Here is an 18,557-nt window from a genome sequence, read left to right as displayed (position 1 = left end):
ACTATGCTTCTAAGACATGCTTCTGAGAAGGGACAATTATGCTTCTGAGAGGGAAGAATGGGTACTGATGCAGATGTTTGCATGCAGGTAGTGGTACAAGTGAAAGGAATATAGTAACTACTACTTTATTTATATAGTATTTTATACACTAACGTAATTTCACACATATTAGATACATGTGAGTCTCATAATAACCCTGGAAATAGGCTCAGGGAGACTGAATGAGTTGCCCAAAGTCCTTCAGCTAGTGAGCTGCATGGGTGCTTCTTCAAACTCAAAGTCCCATGCCTTTTCCATTATGCTACATTCCTCAATCATTATGTACAAGCAGAAGAGAAAGGTGTGAAGGAAAGATCCACAGGAAGTGTATGACTAGCTTGGGTTATATGAAGGGGGATTATTTCTTCTAGTAAGTGAGGAAAATCTTTGCAGACAGCTGCTTCAATGAGGAAAGTTAAAGAAATGACTTATTATACTTATATGGTGGATGCTTTTAGCACCATGGATGAAACAGGGATAAAGTCAGATGACAGGACAAAGGGTCTGACCCGTGTGGCAGTCAAAATGCCAGCGATTTTTCCTTACTGAGCTGCCATGTATTAGTGCTAAATCTCCTCTCCAGTCTTTATTTGGAAATGTCCTTTCTGTTTACATTTCTGAGGCTGTGATCACATAATGTCAAAACATTAGCTTGGTATGGAATTCCAGACAATCAATCCAATATACTCTTTAAAAAATTCTTTTCATCAGGTCATACCTTAATACTTACTGAGAAGATAATTAAGAGATATGGCTTGTTGAGCTTATTGTTTAGGGAGGGGGATGGCAGTGCACAGTGAGGTCAAGAAATTTCTTAGGAATCAAAAGTCTGACAAATCAGAGTATGTGATACAGAAAACCTGTCCTGGAAATCTAATCTGTGCTCAATAAAAAGATACTGGATCACAGAAACTTTGAATGTTTATTTTATGGAGGCCTTTTATCATTTTTTTTGGCTGACATGGGGGCACCTTAGAGATAATACAGTGGTGAGTGCTTTTGTAAGAAGCTTGCTTATCTATTACCTGACACCTCTTTCAATTAGCTGTTTCTTAGGGTCTCTTATGGATACCTCTTATGGTCTAACTGGCTACCTCGAGTGTGCCACAGAAAAAGGAAACAAGGCAACTGGACTTTTACAGCTTCACCAGCCCCCCTTCTCTGACTTTGATATTTCTGGCAGAAAAAGGAACTGAGCCAAGGAACATCTTCAAGGCTAGAGGCCTTACTACAATTGGTAGTAAATGTCCATTTGGCCTTCTGATAACCACCATGAGCAAGGGACAGAGCTTATGTGGCTTACAAAGGCAAGAGCTCTGGTACTCTGCAGGGATTTAGGCTTCATCCATCCATCTACTGTTTGGCACTTTTGTTATTTCCTCCCAAGGGATGCTTGCTTTTCTCTGTAGGCTACATGGGAAGTCAGAGAGGCTGGAAAAGCAATTTTCTCTTCCTCTCCTTCTTAACCATTTCCCCTAATCCTGAGACACAAGGTCCCTGCTTTGTCCTTGGCTGGGGCGGGGATGGAGTGGTAATCGTTGGCCTCTAAGGTGGCCCTCCCTCACTCCAGTAAACAGAGGGAAAGTTCATTTTAACAAGAAGCTGTTTAAAGATTGAGAGAGGCTTTTAAAAATGAACTGTGGTTTCCTTTGATAAAAAAAAAAATTCAGGTTGAGCTTATGGACTGTATCAAATATTTTCACCTTTAGCGTTGGTGGTATAGTGATGAGCATAGCTGCCTTCCAAATATTTTCACCGTCATGTCATTTGAGACTTCCTCTAATAGGGTGAGTTTATCTGTTGAAAGTGACAACACAAAAATAATATTTCAGTTTGGCTGGTAGCAGTTCTTTCTTGACCCTATGCCAAATACAATTCTAATCAATTAAGTTTGCTTTCTTCCATGGTATTACTATGTTGTTATCATGGTAAGAATACCGTTTTACAAAAAGATTTTGAAATAAAACAAGTTAATTTTGAAAATCTCATTTTAGTTTTTATATTTTTCTTGTGAAGTGCTCATCTAGTGTGTCTAAGCCTCTTTTAGGTAGGAGACCACTCAAATTCTTCTGACTCATGCTTCCTCCAAACTCTCTTCTATACTAGACTCTCCAATGGGTGTTATTTTCCCTCCCATGACACAGCTTCTCCTTATGTGTAATCACTCTGACCTCGAGGAGGATAAAGTGACCAGGCAGAACAGCCTTGTTTACTGATTAGGTTATTTATACACAGGTTATTCCTATGCCCCTTAAGGTTATACAGTCAGGTTTCAGAGCAGCAATTCATTACAATGTTATGAGAGAAGATATTGAGGCAGCAAAGTATAATCTATTATCTTCTAAATATAAGCAGTAAGCATTAAGCTTTTGTTATTACAAAGTTATAATGAATAAATATTTTTAATAGTTTTTAAAATATTTTGTTTTCTTTTTTTAGTATGAAAACACATTCTGCATTGTGCTTTCTTGATTAAAACACAAGGTTTCTAGTTGTAGTAATGGAGGCAGTTTGATTTACTTAAAAAAACTATAACAAATGAGGTAGTGCAACGTCAACCTGGAAAACGCAGGTAGTGGTGAGAGTGCAGGAAAACAAGCACTCTTGCACACTGCTAAGCACGCCACCTTTCTGAGAGCCTTTTGTGTCAAAAGCCTTGGACCCTGCATACACTTTGACTCAATCCTATGAGTTAAGCACTACTACTTCATTCTATAGATGAAGAAACTGAAATTCAGAGACTAAGTAACTTCCCAAGGTCATATGACAAGTTAGTAGTGGAGCTGTGATTCAAACTCAGTTACCTTAGTCAAAGCTTACACTTAACCCCACCCCTTAAACTTCATTCAATAACATGGCGTTTGTTTTCAGAAAGTATTCCTATAATAAAATAATACGCAGCAATTTAACATGTTGTTGTACATGAATATATAATGGCACAAACAAATGTTTGTAAAACTATAAATAGCAAAAGTAAGTTTAAGAACAGTATATTAATTTTATTAAAAATACATAAGTATATAATGAAAAATAGGTATGTGTGACAAGACATATAGATGCACATCTAGAGACTAGTGTGATCAGAAGTAATTTATTTTCTTCATTTTGTTTATCTGTCTTTCCTAACTTTTCTACCTTTGTATTAAAACCGGTCTTTTTAAAGATGTTTAATCTCAGTTCTCAAACTATGAATCTGCAATTTAAAGACACAACCTGCTTTTATTTAAAAAGGTACTCTCTAGTAGTCCATCTTGATTTCTTCTTACTTCAAGCCTAAACATTCTAATTTATTAAGGTTGTTTATGCTGGAATCATATAGCTAAATGAAAGAACAACAGAGAAATTGGGCAGGGGGACAGCAAGAGCCCCTGGAGCTTCTATTATCTTCTATCTTCTTTCATCTCTAGTGTGAACAGCATTACTCCATGCTCTAATCCTCTCACCCTGCCTGAATTCTACACATTAACACAAACCAGAATATGGTCCAAATCAGGGACTCCCATTAGTGAAAAAGAGTATAAAGAACTCATGTTTATTTACTGATAAAGATAAGGATGGGAAAAACAAAGACTTGCTAGCTTTCCCATGTTGACGTTCATTAGTAAGACTATTCAGCATGTTTGTTCAGTCTGCAGCTTCTTTCCACATGACTTACAAGGTGTTATTTTAACAGGAATGAAACTCACTGAGCAATGTGACTGACTGAGGAAGAGCCGGTTCATGCAGATAGTAGCCTCCAGGTCTATCCTAGCAGAGAGAATATTCTTGTTGGATTTGTTGAAAAGCTCTGAGAGGAAGGAAGAGACATTAGTCAAGAATTTCCCTCAGATAACACGTTTTAGTTTAAAGAAATCCTGCTCAATTATGTTCCTCAAATATCATATATGAGTAATTTAGAATGGAAGTTGAGAAACTTGCTTTTTTCAAGAAATTTTCAAAATTTTTTTCTGCCGAACTTCACATTGTTATAATGCAAATGCATATATTTAATGAATAGGCAATTTTCCTCCTACTTCCTTTCTGGGTAAAGACTGGTTCAGTTCTAGTTCAATGACTACAGAGTTGTCTTAACTATCATATGTCCTTTCTACAAGTTAAAGTACTAACTGTATATATGACTTTATTTGAATTTTTATTGCATGTCTAAGTATTATATGTTCATCACAGAAAATTTTGAGAACATATCAGGAAGTCCAACGAAGATGAAAAGACCCACAATCCCACTACTCAGAAAAAAAGACCCTAATATTAATAGTATATACTCTTCTTGAACTTACTGCACATTAGCACATTAAGGGTTCTGAGCAGTCAAGAAGAAAGAAAACAATTTACCTTTGTTTCAAATAATGTTTCCCAAATTCCTTTGACTATGAATCCTTTGGTGGTATAACACCTATTAAAAATCTGAGGAGCTCAAGATCTGAAGAGCATACTTTATGAATGCCACCTAAATGAACTTATCACTGTGCAAGATCTTCAGCCATACTAGTAATTCAGAATTAATCAAACTCAACAATGTTCACCCCTCTACCTAAACTCACACAGAACTAAAGTTGAATAATTTAATGATAAATATTTACTTCAAGAAAGCAACATGCATGGGTATTTTTTCGTATATAAATTGTATCTCAATAAAGCCTTTTAAAAAAGAAACTAATATGCTTGTGTTTCATGAATACTGAGAAGAATAACTTGATGAACATGATATCAGAGTGAAGGAAGGATAGTTTTAAGGAATATTTTATGCTGGTGCATATGCAAGGTGACTCATTCCTGCCCAAAAGAGAGGATACATCTTTAGTTACCATAATGTCTCCCAGATTCCTATAACACAATTCTACTCCTTCCACCTTTTCCTTTCAAATGTTCTAGCAATGCTTATAAATTAATCTACTTAAGTCCTCCTATAGTACTAAAGAGTGAATGTATACTCCAGGGTGGAAATGAACAGCAGTAGCCATAGTCCAGAAGAGCCGGCCATAAGTACAACATTTCTTTTAAATTTCATGTTTTTCCTAGCAAATATTTACATGTGAGAAAGTATTTTAAAAATGTAAAGATTAAAAGTCTTAATTCGAAATCTTTAGGAATAACTGATATATAAAAAGTTATATATTTACATGTGACTTTATATGTCTTAAAACACATCAAATATACCCTATTTGAGAAGTAAAGCTCAAAACTAAACATCTCCCTTCTATTCTTACTTTTTCTAGAAGCAAAAATTGGCAAGGTTGATAAGTGCTAAATCAGAATCATACTCCATACACCCCTCCTAGGCTTGACATATGAAAAGACGATCTCATGTGCTGCCATAGATGTATTATAACAACTAAATGAGTAACAATGGCCACTTTTAGTTTGTTTTTCTCCTGGTTCTTTGAGACATTTTATCATCCATGCAAAACAAATACAAGTATAAAAGGAGACGATACTTTTTTATAAGTAAACTATTTATTTAACTATTATACTATTTAAAATTTCACACTTCAAAGAGGCCACAAAAATTGTAACATTCAAAAATTTTAGGTAAAACTCTTCACGGGTAAGCTATTATTTTTCAGCCGGCATGTATGAAGTTTAGCAGCAAAAGGATATTTCTATAGAGACTTGTAGTTGGTTCAGACTCAGTTTCTGCTCATGCTATGTAGAGCATCCATGATGGTTTTATTATACTCTGCAATCTGCTTGGTCACATTCTTCATAATTGGCCGGTAATCACTCTCTTGACTCTTGGTTGCTATGACTAATTACATGAGTTAAGGGGAAACAGTATCAAAACAAATATTAATCTAATTTTGTGACTCAGAAAGGACCCAAATTATACTAGTATTTTTCTTATTGAAAACTGAAGATGGCACAAAAAAGCACAATTAGAATAGTTATTAAAAAAAACAGATTAAGCATCAATTGAAACCTAAAAGGCCAGGCAAAACTTGTTTCAAAAAAGTTCACCTATGGTATAAAATCTTTTTTAGAGTTAACATTTTATTCATCTCAATCTTAATCTGGTCATAGAACAACTCAATGTTCAGAAGAACTGTCCTTTAAAGTACTACACAGGATTTCAGGCAAGTCTCTAGACTTCACTCTGTTTCAAAATCACCTACTTTATGTTGCACAAAAGCAGAATTCTGGACTTTATCATACTGTGAATGGGAATCTTCTGCTTTTAAAATAAGTTGCACAACCACTGGGAATAAAGCCCTTAAAGCATCTCATCTGGAGGTACGCTGGGGTCCATGCTGCCCTGAGCTGATGTTCAGTAGTGTCCTAGAGGAGAATCTATGCAACCAGTGAGTCAGGATCTAGTTCTCTAAGCAGAGATGTCCGTAAATAGGTCAAAAGGGGACTAGGAAACAACCTTTGGGGAAATGTTTCTTACAACTCCACAATACTTGTCCTCAGCAGCTGCTTCCTTCTATGTCCATACAAAAAGACAAGCAAGAAGACTGAATATAAGAACTATCTTGATAGAAATAAGATGGGACATAAGTACTATCTTGGTAGATGAAGCTGAATTGGCTGAAACACAGATGAGCTTGAAGGTCAAATTTCTCATGACACTACTTGGTTTATCTCTCCCTTTGCTGCCCAGATATCCAAGGTACAGCATTATAAATAACAACAAATGACTATACATACATACATACATGCATACATACATATACATATATTTGGTTATATGTAATTCTCCCAACAACTCTATGAGAAGGAAGTATTAACTGTATTTGAGATGATAAAATTGAGGTTTAAACAATTAAGTAAACTGTCCAAAGTCCATAACCTATAAGTAGTAGAGTCAATATTTAAAATTAGATCTCCTGACTCTAAAACCTGTACACTTAATCACTATGCTGCACTATGGCTTTGTACAGTCTGCTTTCTATTAGTTTGGTGTATATACACACACACACACACACACACACACAAAATCATAGAATGGAAACTAAGTCTTATTCATTTATTTCCCACATAGTTTAGCCAGTGTTTTGTACATATTAGGTATTTGATGTTGAACTGAATTTCATTTCAGTCTTTAAAGAAATTCCTAAAAAAATCACTCAGTCAAGCTCATTCGCAGTTTTTTAAAGGATACATTCTTTCATCACAAAATTATTTTGCTCATGGTGTTGCCACTTCCTCTCCAAATTTGTAAGCTAAAAACACAAAAGAAAAATGTTAACCAGTGCCCATATTCAAAACAATTGCACACCCCTTTGAGATGATAAGAAAAAAAACACCCCCAATTTTAAATCTTTTCAACTCCCTGCATTTTATTGAGATAAAGCCATGATAGACAAAAAAGGAATTTAAAAAAATTAAATAACAGTAATACAATAATAAATACAATGCTGAATTTGACAACAGGTTTACTCTGTTTACTTTAATTGGAAATTATTTATTATACCAATGAACATACCAACTGAAAGACAATTTATGATTTTTCCCTTTCCTAAAAGAACTTAAAACAGAAGAATGGGACATGATAGGAATCTCTCCTTGAAACCTGAAGGTCTAATGTCACAAAAGTACTATATATTCTAATACTGCAAAGGTTCAGCTATATAGGAGAAACTTCCTTATTTCCAGGGCTAAATTTCCTGTCTAATTCCACAGGCTGTGATAAGAGCCGAGCTGCAGTGTGAAGATTATAAGAGGGCTGGTAAAAAGCTGGCACTGTTACAATAATTTCTGCATCAACAGGAAGCTAATGTGGATATTATATTGATGGTTGCTTCCTCCAAAGACAATTTTACTGTTATAGAATTAAATTGTTTTTCTGATTTAATTAACCTTGTAACTCTGGGTTATGGTCTTTCTTTTTTAAGATGCACATAGTTTTTTTTCCTAAACAAAGGACAGTCTGAAAAATGAAACATTAAAATAATGTTCTGCCTGGACATTTCCAAGAAGTAATAATCATTTTAAAAAATCTGATAATTGAAACAGCATTATTAATATTTCTTTCTAATCTCATGTTAAAATTATTTTCAGGGCATAAGTTCAGTCTTAATGTAGCATCCATCCCATTGTTTCCTCCAAAGAGATAAATCTAGATATTAGGATGAATCATAACTAATTAATTATATGAACTGTATGTGCTGTGACTTAATGCTACTAAAATCAGATCTAGCTTCCCCTGATAGAACCTTGAAGTTAAGATGGACTTAAGGAAGCAGTCAGCACTTTTTGACAATAAATCTCTAATAACCTTTTGCAAAGTCAAGTACCAAGTTTTTCCTCTTTGTTTCATACAAAGGGGTGGCCTTATAATGCAGCAGACCCCTTAAGTGCTACATGAATAATGATATAAAAGCAACACTGTGTCAGATGGTCAAATTCATTCTATATTATACATCTATTTCAGTTACTTGCCTTTAAAGCTCCAAGGATGTTATGAAGCACTCATCTGTCTTTTTCTCCCTACAACTTATTTTACAAGTCTGTTATGAGTTCTTTATATGTTTTGGATATTAACCCCTTATGAGACATATAACTTGCAAATATTTACTCCCATCCTGCTTTTTCATTTTGTTGTTTCATTTGCTGTGTAGAAACTTTCTAGTTTGATGTGGACCCACTTATTTATTTCTGCCTCTGTCGTTTGTGCTTTTCGTGTTATAATAAAAAACTTGTTGCCAAGACTAATGTCAAGGAGCTTTTCCCCTATGATTTCTAGGAGTTTTACAGTTTGTTCCAATATAAATGTGCTTAAATGATTTCAAATCAATAACCACTCAAAAAAAAAAAAAGGTCTATTGTAAAAATTACAGATCTCAAAAGCCAGTTTTTGAGTAAATAACTGCAAAAGATAGGGAGACCAGGATGTGATTCAAACAGTTGGGATTCACAAAAGGCAACAAATAATACAGAGAAGCATTGTAAGTTGTGGTTTATGTTACAAATTCCTGTACGTGGGGTTACGAATAAGATTAGTACTTAATGTGGGAATAAATGAGGTAGCCACCGACTGGCTCTAAGAAATTGTGTTTGTCAAATGTTTTCCTCTTTAAATCATCCATTCAGTGGAAGAGGAGGGTCAAAAATCCATATGAAATATCAGTATTTTTTCCTATGAACCATAAGACAATGGCCTCATAAACTTTTTCTTATGTTTCTTCTCCAGTATCCATTCCCACTCTAAACAGACTAGGATAATTTTGCTATTCACAAGTCTATATCCAGGCCTGTATATTACAAAGTAGAGACAGAGTAACTGACGAATAAATTTGAAATATGTAAATTAGTGACTTCTAAGTTTTTAGTAGTTGTGGCAAACTCTGATGAGAGTCCACCCCTTTCAAGAAGAATATAAGGTTTGTCTTTTTTTTAAATGGTACATCCACACAATGAAATAGCTGATGCCATAAAAATATCATCAAAAAAAGCGCTTGAAAACACTTAAGAAAACAATTGCTTAAAGAGCATATGCATAGAATGATTTCATTATTTGTAAAAATCAATATAATTAAGGGTGTATAACTGCAAAGGAAAAAAAATTTACAAGGATATTATACCAAAATGTTAATGATGGTTGTCTATCATCATCATCATATTACTACACGAAGGAAGAAAAAATTTAACGCATTTAGCATTAATAAATCATAGTTGCAAATTGCTAATGTAGATAATTAGATGTGAGAATGACCAACCTTTAACAGACCACAATTACTGATTTTGTATATGACACGCATGCTTCATTTAATCCTCCAACAAATACTTATTGAACACCTATTATGTGCCAACCACTAGCACAGTGCTGGGAAGAAAGTGAGGGAAAGAGACATCATTTCTGCCCTTAGAAAGAGCTCTCAATGCAGAAGACCTTAGACCTTGTTCAGGTAATTATCAACAGGATGAGTGATATGAAAAGGGGGCTTGTCTATGCATCCTGTGTAATAATCAGAGATGTAAATAAAGAAATTCAAGAACATTACTGCTCTTTATAGCATTATTTGAATAGTTTGAAAACAAGAAATAACCTAAATGTCCAACAATTTGGAATTGACTCAGTAAATTATGCTATATCCATATAGTCAAATATTATATAGAATCATATTTTTACAAAATCTACTGACAAGGGAAAGTATTTATGATGTATAGTTAATAATGAAAAACAAGTTTCCAAATAATAGGTACAATATGGTACCATTTCTATAAATATACAGAAATAAATGTGTATGTATGTACATGTATAAACTAAGTGTACACATAACATAGAAATATAGACTAGAAATATCTGTCTTCATATACACAGAATCATCTCCTGGGTGGTGGGATATTAGTCATTACGGCTCATTTTTGTTATCTGCAGCATTTATGTATTAGCAAAGTTTCTGCATTAAAAACACTTTACTTTTGAAATTTTTAAAAGCCATTATCATAATGGCTGTGCCCAGAACAGTGCCTAGCATAGAGTTGGCCTTCGATATAAGTTTACAGAAGTCAGGAAAGCAGGAGTAAATTCATTCTGAGTGGAAACTATACAGAATCTAGTTATCTTCAAAGCCAGAAAATCCGGAAGGTAAATAAAGCAGGTGAAAAAAAAAAAGGAATGGATTGCTTTGGGAGTGAAAATATAGATGAAGAGAACAGGCCAGATAACCTAAAAACAGAAATGAATTTCAGTCTTTTTTTTTTCTTTTTACCTGAGAATGTGTCTCGTTTTCTTGCAATTGTGTTTTTAGTGTCTCATATTCTGTGTTTAGTTTCTGAATTAGTTTTTTAAAGGCATTTCTGCGGGTTGATAATACTGTTCTCTCCTGATGCAATTTCTAGATAGATCCAAACAGAAGTAAGTAACAGGCTTTAGCAGATACCTAGTAAACCAATATAAACAGCATTTGACTTAAACAATTTCAATAATATTCTGATAAAATTCTACCAAGGCTATAATTACTCTAAAACCTGTTTGTAAAAATATCCTTTTAATTATAATAAGCTAAATTAATATTAACTATATTAATAATAACTTATTAGGGCTGTCATATGTGTTTGTACTCCACCAGATTTACTTTATTTTTAAATTTTTTTGTAAATTTATTTATTTAATTTATTTATTTTTGGCTGCATTGGGTCTTCCTTGCTGCACGCGGGCTTTCTCTAGTTGCAGAGAGCGGGGGCTACTCTTTGTTGCGATGCACGGCCTTCTCTTTGCGGTGGCTTCTCTTGTTGCAGAGCACGGGCTCTAGGCGCGCGGGCTTCAGTAGTGGTGGCTTGTGGGCTCCAGAGCACAGGCTCAGTAGTTGTGGCGCACGGGCTTAGCTGCTCTGCGGCATGTGGGATCTTCACCGATCAGGGCTCAAACCTGTGTCCCCTGTATTGGCAGGTGGATTCTTAACCACTGCACCACCAGGGAAGCCCCAGATTTACTTTAAATTAATGTAAATGGCAATGAAAAGCCACTGAGAAGTCTTAAGTACAGAAATATCGTAATCAAATTTGCATTTAACAAAGTTTATATTTGAAGTACACTATTACTTGCTTTTCAATGTTTGTCTTTTGTTTTGAAACTTAAATCACTCTAAATTCCTACTATATATGTAAACTTCTTTATTTTTTCTTAGATTATATATCAAATAGTCAATTGAAAATAATAAATTTTTAAAAATACATATATTATTAAATTTAATCAAGAAAAAACCAACTTGAATTACAATTTCATAGAACTGTTACCATTTACCTTTTTCTTTTCTTCACCTGATGATTTTAAAGCTGGCAAATCATTATATGTTTCCAGATCAGTTATCATTTGCTTAATTTTGCTTTTTAGAGACTGTTGTTCCTCAGTCATTTTACTTTCCAGTAGCTCCATTTTTTGTAGATCCAACTGTAGACGCTGACTATCTGAAACGCAGGAAGATTCAAGGCCATAATTAGTCGAAATTTTATTCCTTACACAAAAGGAAATGCAATCATTAAAAATCATGCATTTTTTTACAAGAGTATCTGCACAAGAAACATGCATTCACTGCAACTAGTGAGACAATACAAAGATAAATTTTTAAAAATTACTTACCCCCCAGGTAACCAACATAAACCGATGTATATTAATCACATTTGCCTCCATTCTCATACAAACATGTAAGAACACACATAGTTCTTTTTCTTACTTAATAATATATGAGATAAAGATTCATCATTTTTAATATGTGCATGACATATACACACAGTTATGTGGAGAAAAAAGCAAGTTATGAAACGTTATGAGCAAAATTTTTAAGTACATATATAGTCAGTTCTCATTATTTGTGGTAGTTATATTCCGAAAAGTCATTGTAAACACTGAGTTAGCAAATACTGAACTCCTATGGGAAATACAGGATTAGGTTTCTGTGAGTCTCTGGTCACGATACTTTTATCAACTTTGATGATACTTTTATCATCAAACTAATACATAACCTTGTTTTATGTATGTTTCTCTTTAAATATGTTATTTAATATATATTATTGATTTGTTAACATTGAACTCAAGGCCAACTTATGCCTCAGTGAAGCTTATATAACTGACATATTTTCTCTGTAAGGCACATCACAGCCTTGCGCTTAGGAACACTAGCCAACACTTCAGCACTATACTTGGGAGCCATTTTGAATAGCAAAAGCACTAGCAAAAACACACAAAAGTGTGGTTAAAAAAAAAAGAGTGACATTAAATAATATACCATGAAAAGGATACTTGTTTACAGTATGAGAACTAATGCAGGAAGGCATAGTGCTGCCTTAATCAACCTCCACTGGGAACTCGAGCATTCAAATTTTTCAAATTTGAATTCCAATTTTTCACCTCTGCGTGTGTTCACAAATGACCATGAAAGTGCTGCAAATATGAATTTGGGGTTACAAATTAATTTCAGTGAGACAGCAAGTTTACAAATACAGACTCCATAAATAATGAAAATTGCCCGTGTGTGTGTGTATGTGTGTGCGCGATTCTTTCTTTCAAAAGTATTGAGCATCTACTATGTGCCAGGTGCTGAGGATATAATGGAAATCAACAGAGACATCATTGTTTTCACTCGAGGAGCTATATTCTAGAGGTTAAATTAGGAAATTAAATAAGCACTTACAGTAAACTGGATAACTACTATGAAAAGAGTAATACAGGGTACCACAGAACATGTGGCATTGGTCAAAAGAATTCTCTGAAGACATGCCTTTTAACTAAGGCATTAAGGATTAGGAATCAACCACACAAAGGAAAAAGTGAGTGTTCCAGAGAAAATAATCAACATGTGCAAAAATGTCTAGAGGTAAGAAAGCATGAGGTAAAGTCTAAAAGTCTAGAGGTAAGAAAGCATGGTACCTTTGCGCAAATAAGAGAAGTATGACTAGAACCCAAAGTTCAAAGTGGATGGTGGTAGGAAAGAAAACTGAAAAATTGAAGGATTTCAGTTCATGAAGGGCTTAAGTCAAGACAGGGAGTTGGGACTTTATGCTAAGGGCTATGGCAAGTCATCAATGAGTTTCAAATCAGAGAGTAACATAATTAAATTTTAGAAAGTTCTCTCTAGTTGCCATGTGGACAATTAATCGAAATAGCATAACTATGTGCAGGAAGACCAGTTAAGTGTTGATTCAGTGATCTAGGCAAGAAATCTTAGACTGGTGGGGATTTTTTTTTCATTAAACAATATTTAGGGACTTCCCTGGCAGTCCAGTGGTTAAGACTTCACCTTCCAGTGCAGGGGGTGCAGGTTAGATCCCTGGTGATGGAGCTAAGATCCCACATGCATCACGGCCAAAATACCAAAACATAAAACAGAAGCAATATTGTAACAAATTCAATGAAGACTTTAAAAATGGTCCACATCAAAAAAAATCTTAAAAAAACCCCAGTATTTATTAAATAAATGCTTTCTATGTGCCAGGCAAATAGAAAAGCATGGGGAATATAGCAATGAACAAAGAACTTATATTCCAGTGGAAAAAGACTATATATATAAAATATACAGTTATGTCAGATAAAAATAAATGAAGAAACAGTGCAGGAGAGATCTGGAGGGACTCAAAAAAGATTAGGCATTTGGGATTAACAAAACAGGCAATCGACCGGATACAGTAGTTGAGCAAGAGAAAATGCGGAATCCCGTTTCCAACTTGAATAAATGAGTGTATGGGAGGGTAGGCAGAGGGACATATAAATTTTTGTCTGTTGGAGGGATTTATGATACACTGAAGTCGATTTAGGATTTGTTGAGTTTGAGATACCTCAGAAACATCCAAACAGAGATAAGTAAAGATGTCCATATATAGAAATATGGGTCTAAAATCCAGAGGGAAAAATGTGAGCTCTGAAGGTACAGATTCTGAAACCACCAGCATAGAGATGGCACCTGAAGCAATGGGAGTGGTTCAAATCATCAACAGAATAGGATTCATGACTGCACCTATAAGAATACCAAATTTTTAAAGAATAAATTAACATGAAGGATCCATATAGAATAAGAAATGACCAAAGAAATAAGAGAAAAATCAGAAGTCATGGGGAAAAGATATTTCAAGAATAAAGAAGTGGTTTGTAGTACAGAATATTACTTAGAGATTAAAAGAAAAAGATGGCAAAATATGTGTTGAATTTACTGACCAGGAGAACCTGGATGTATCTTCTGAGAACAGATTTCACAGAAAGAAATGGAATCAAGAGTGAGAGGAAGGTTTTAAGAAATTTGACTGTGAAACCTTTGAAAGAGAGGGATAATAGCTGGGCAGAGAATACTCGGAAAAGGCTTTTTATTTTTTTCCAAGATGTGATAAAATACGGAAAAAAGACTAAAAAGATACCAAAATTTTAATAGTAATAAACTTTTGATAGTGGGATTGTATTTTTAGTTTTTATTTATGCTTGCTTATATCTCCTAAATCCTCTATAATGAATATGAATTCCATTTATAATCAGAAAACAGTATTTTTAAAAATATTCCATTCTGGTAGGATTATATAATACCTACCTTCTCTATTTCAGAGACTTCTTAACTTTGTGATGCTGGCTTTAAAGGTCTCTTTTTTAAAGAGAAAGAAAGGTTTAAGAGGAAACCAACATTACTGAGAACCTGGAATGTGCCTGGCTTTATATATTATCTGATTTACTTTTCCTAATAGCCCTGGGCAAGGGTAAATTTTATTATATGAGGAAACTAAAGCTTAGAAAGGTAATTACTGCCCAAGGTCAACAGCCAGTCAAGCTTTGGTGCTGAGTGATATTGTTATCACGTTTATGAAAGGTTCATATTTTACAATAGCAAATGTTACTTTATGATCCAAAGATGCCTCAACGAGCAACAGTGAGTTGTGGGAAGAGGAACAGTAACACTTGGTCAATTTTGCTACTTCAGGCTTCTTTCCCCAGGCCCCATCCTTTGTTCTGCTTTCCTTATAGATACCAAAATAAAATCTGATTTCAGCTAACTCAAAAACAGAGACTAAAATGGAATTGAAATATATATCCTGTATATTTAGATGAAGAAATCTGGATTCAAACCTGCCTTGGCCAGTTTCTTCTCTTCTGTGTTCCCAGGGATAGGCATGGGAATAACCCAATACATCCTGTAGTTACTTATTTGTAGAGGCATACAGTGATGCATTGTCATCTTAGAACATTTTACCTTCACTTTTCCTCTAGTTTAAAGTAGGAATATGAATACCCTCAAAAAAATAGTGGTATTTCAGAGTGTCAAAAGCCAAATATGAACATCGTCCTTAAATTACTTAGATTTAGGGGTAGATTTTTATATTAAAGTAACATATTTCAGAGTAAAATACAAAATTCACAATGATTTTTATGATAAAATTTAATCTCATAGTGGGATATATTGTACCCTGTGTATACATATTATTTTTCTCTGGCTCCTTTTATTGTTTTTTCTTTATTGCTGCATTTCAACAGTCCGATGATGATGTGCTTAGGTAAGGAATTTTTACATTAACCCTGTTTGGGGTTCAAAGAGCTTCTTAGATCTGTACAATTAAGTTTTTCATCAAATTTTCAGAAAATTTTCAGCCATTATTTCAACTATCTTTTCTCCCCCATTCTCTGTCCCTCCTCTCCTTCTGGGACTCCAATTACATGTAAATTAGACTGCTTGAAACTGTCCCACAGGTCATTTAGGCTCTGTTCATTCTTTTTTCTTCTTCAGATTAGATAATTTCTATTTATCTATCTTTAAGTTCACTGATTCTTTTTTTCTGCTGTCTTCAATCTTCTACTCAGGTCAGTGAATTTTTCATTTTAGTTATATTTTCAACTCTAGAATTTTCACCTGGTTCTTTTTTGTAATTTCCATTTTTCTGTGGGATTCTCCAATCTGTTCATTTTTTATGATTTTATTTTCCCTCAAGCCCTTAAATATGTTTATAAACTTTTTAAAGTCCTTTTTCTTTTCATTTCAACGTCTGGATTATCTCAGGTTCAGTGTGTAGTGATTCCCCTTGACTCACATTTTCTTCTTTCTTCATTTTTACTAAATGTAAATTTAGTAAATTTACTAAATGTAAATTTTTATAATGAACATTTTAAATGACATGTTGTAGAGACTTTGTATTCTGCTCCTTTGAGAAGTGCTGATATATATTATAAATAAGCAATTAACTTTGCCGAACTAAATAAATCTCTAAACTTTTCTCCTTTGGAGTGGGTAGCATCTTAAATCTCTGTACTCAGTTCTTTCAACTTCTAGCTGCTGCTTTTTCCTAGGTCCCATAAAGCCTACTCAATGCATACACATTTCAGTAGTCAGATTAGGATTTGGTTAGAGTTTATACATAGATTTTTGGCACTCCTTCTTACCAGGATGTCTCTCTTATACAGGGCGGGCAATGAGTAAGTAAGTTGGTTTCTTCATGTAAGATTTAGCAAAATTTACTTGGACTTAATAAATTTAAGTTTTATTACCTATAAAGATTCTCTAATGGAAAAATCAATACAAAGCTGCTAATTATTAAACCTTCTTCTTCTACCTATGAAATCAGAAAGATTAAGATATACCTGGAAGGTGACATTATAATAAAAATGTCATGTTCAAGAATCGAGCAACTCTCTACTTATGAATATAACAAAAATCACATAGAGTATAAAATACCAAATAGTAAAAAAAAAAAAAAAGCTTCAAAAGACATTGATTTAAGAAAGGAGGTTGTTACCAACCAAATTTGTCCTAAGTTGGTATAATTAAATGTGAACATTTCCTTCTGTCTCTTTAAAGAGTCTTAAGACTCAACCACATTGACTATATGTTATTTTAAAAGATATATCAATATATGGACGAAATGTTGAGAGGGTTTTGTTTTATTGGATTAATATTTCTACTAGGGTTGGAAATAGTTAAGTTGAGAATCAAAGTGCTGAATCAAAGTCACTGAAGCTTATGGTGTTTCAATGCTCTAAATAGGAAATGTACTTACTTTGTATATTTTGGCTGTTCAGTGAAAAGTTATATAAATCTAACTACAAGTTTAATTTAAAGATATATTAGGGAAATACATTTTTAAACTATATATACTGCTTTTTTTAGAGAAAGGGAGAAAACGGTTGGTTGGTACAGGGTAAAGTTTATCTTCCTTCAACTGCAGGACCCCATGAAAAGCTAAAAGCTTCTCCAAGAGAAGAGACAGGAAGAGGATGCAGACTAGTTCCTTCTGATATGCTATGAAGTTGCAAAGTTTACCAAGTAGTGTGTACATAGTAGCAAAACTCAGAAGGAACCACTCTGACCTGGGGAAATGTTCCTGAAATATTCTGCCATCAGCGCATTTGTTTATTCCCTGGAGCTTCCTTTCCAAAAATATAAATAAAAACTATTGCTGACAGGTTCCTTGTCTCTTTACTCATGCAGTTTATCAGTGTATCTTAACCTTCTTTATTTTTATTACTGTCCCCCTAAGGAGCCTTTTGTAGACTATTGTTTTCACAGTCACCTCCCATGAATTTTTTATATTACAGATATATATCTGTTTATGTACAGTGACCTTTTGGAGGGCCACACACCTTTATAGTTAGTATATAAAATTTTTTTTACCCTCCCCCCAAGAAGTAATTTTGCCCCCTTGGGAGTGATATTGCTCCATTAAGAAGCACAGAGTACACTAAGAAAATCAGGTGAGTTCCAATTTTAACTTCAAGGGTCAAAGGGAGGCAGTTCACAAAAGGGGAATGTAAAATTCATTATCTCTGAAAGATGAACCAGAATATTATAAACCTCTTATGGTGATTTCCAGATAGAAAAAGTTTCTTGTGGGGGATGGTATTAAGAGAGGAAAAACAATTTATATGCTTGGCTTAAATTAACACTTAAAAATAACTGACTAAATGAAATTAATTGTAGGGGTCAGATAATTCAAACTTTAAAAGGGAAACTTTCAGTAAAATCCTTATCATAGTAACAAACCAGATTTTTATCTCCACTGAAGCCAGTTTTCATTCTTTTTTAATTCTACATCTCTGGAGAAGACTAGGTTTTTAAAAGAAATGTAAACACAAAGTATAAAAGTATGAAAGGAATACAAAGTCCTGATTATTG

At 34.0% G+C, this 18,557-nt stretch overlaps 1 protein-coding gene across 3 annotated transcripts in view; it reads right to left on the bottom strand.

Moving 5' to 3' along the window:
• Positions 1-5,532: 5,532 nt before the first annotated feature.
• Positions 5,533-18,557, bottom strand: part of IFT74 (intraflagellar transport 74) — a 78,161-nt gene continuing 65,136 nt past the window's right edge. For all 3 annotated transcript variants that reach the window (XM_082843277.1, XM_082843279.1, XM_082843278.1), the window contains exons 17-20: positions 11,726-11,889; positions 10,692-10,817; positions 7,139-7,199; positions 5,533-5,785 (exon numbers count right to left, since the gene is read on the bottom strand). In XM_082843277.1, coding sequence (XP_082699403.1) covers positions 5,667-5,785; positions 7,139-7,199; positions 10,692-10,817; positions 11,726-11,889 — 470 coding nt within the window. In that variant the 3' untranslated portion in view covers positions 5,533-5,666. The remainder of the gene's footprint in view (positions 5,786-7,138; positions 7,200-10,691; positions 10,818-11,725; positions 11,890-18,557) is intronic.

This window comes from Leucopleurus acutus, assembly GCF_964270905.1.
Source record: "Leucopleurus acutus genome assembly, chromosome: 7".
NCBI lineage: Eukaryota > Metazoa > Chordata > Mammalia > Artiodactyla > Delphinidae > Leucopleurus > Leucopleurus acutus.
This window is presented reverse-complemented; position numbering and strand designations above follow the sequence as displayed.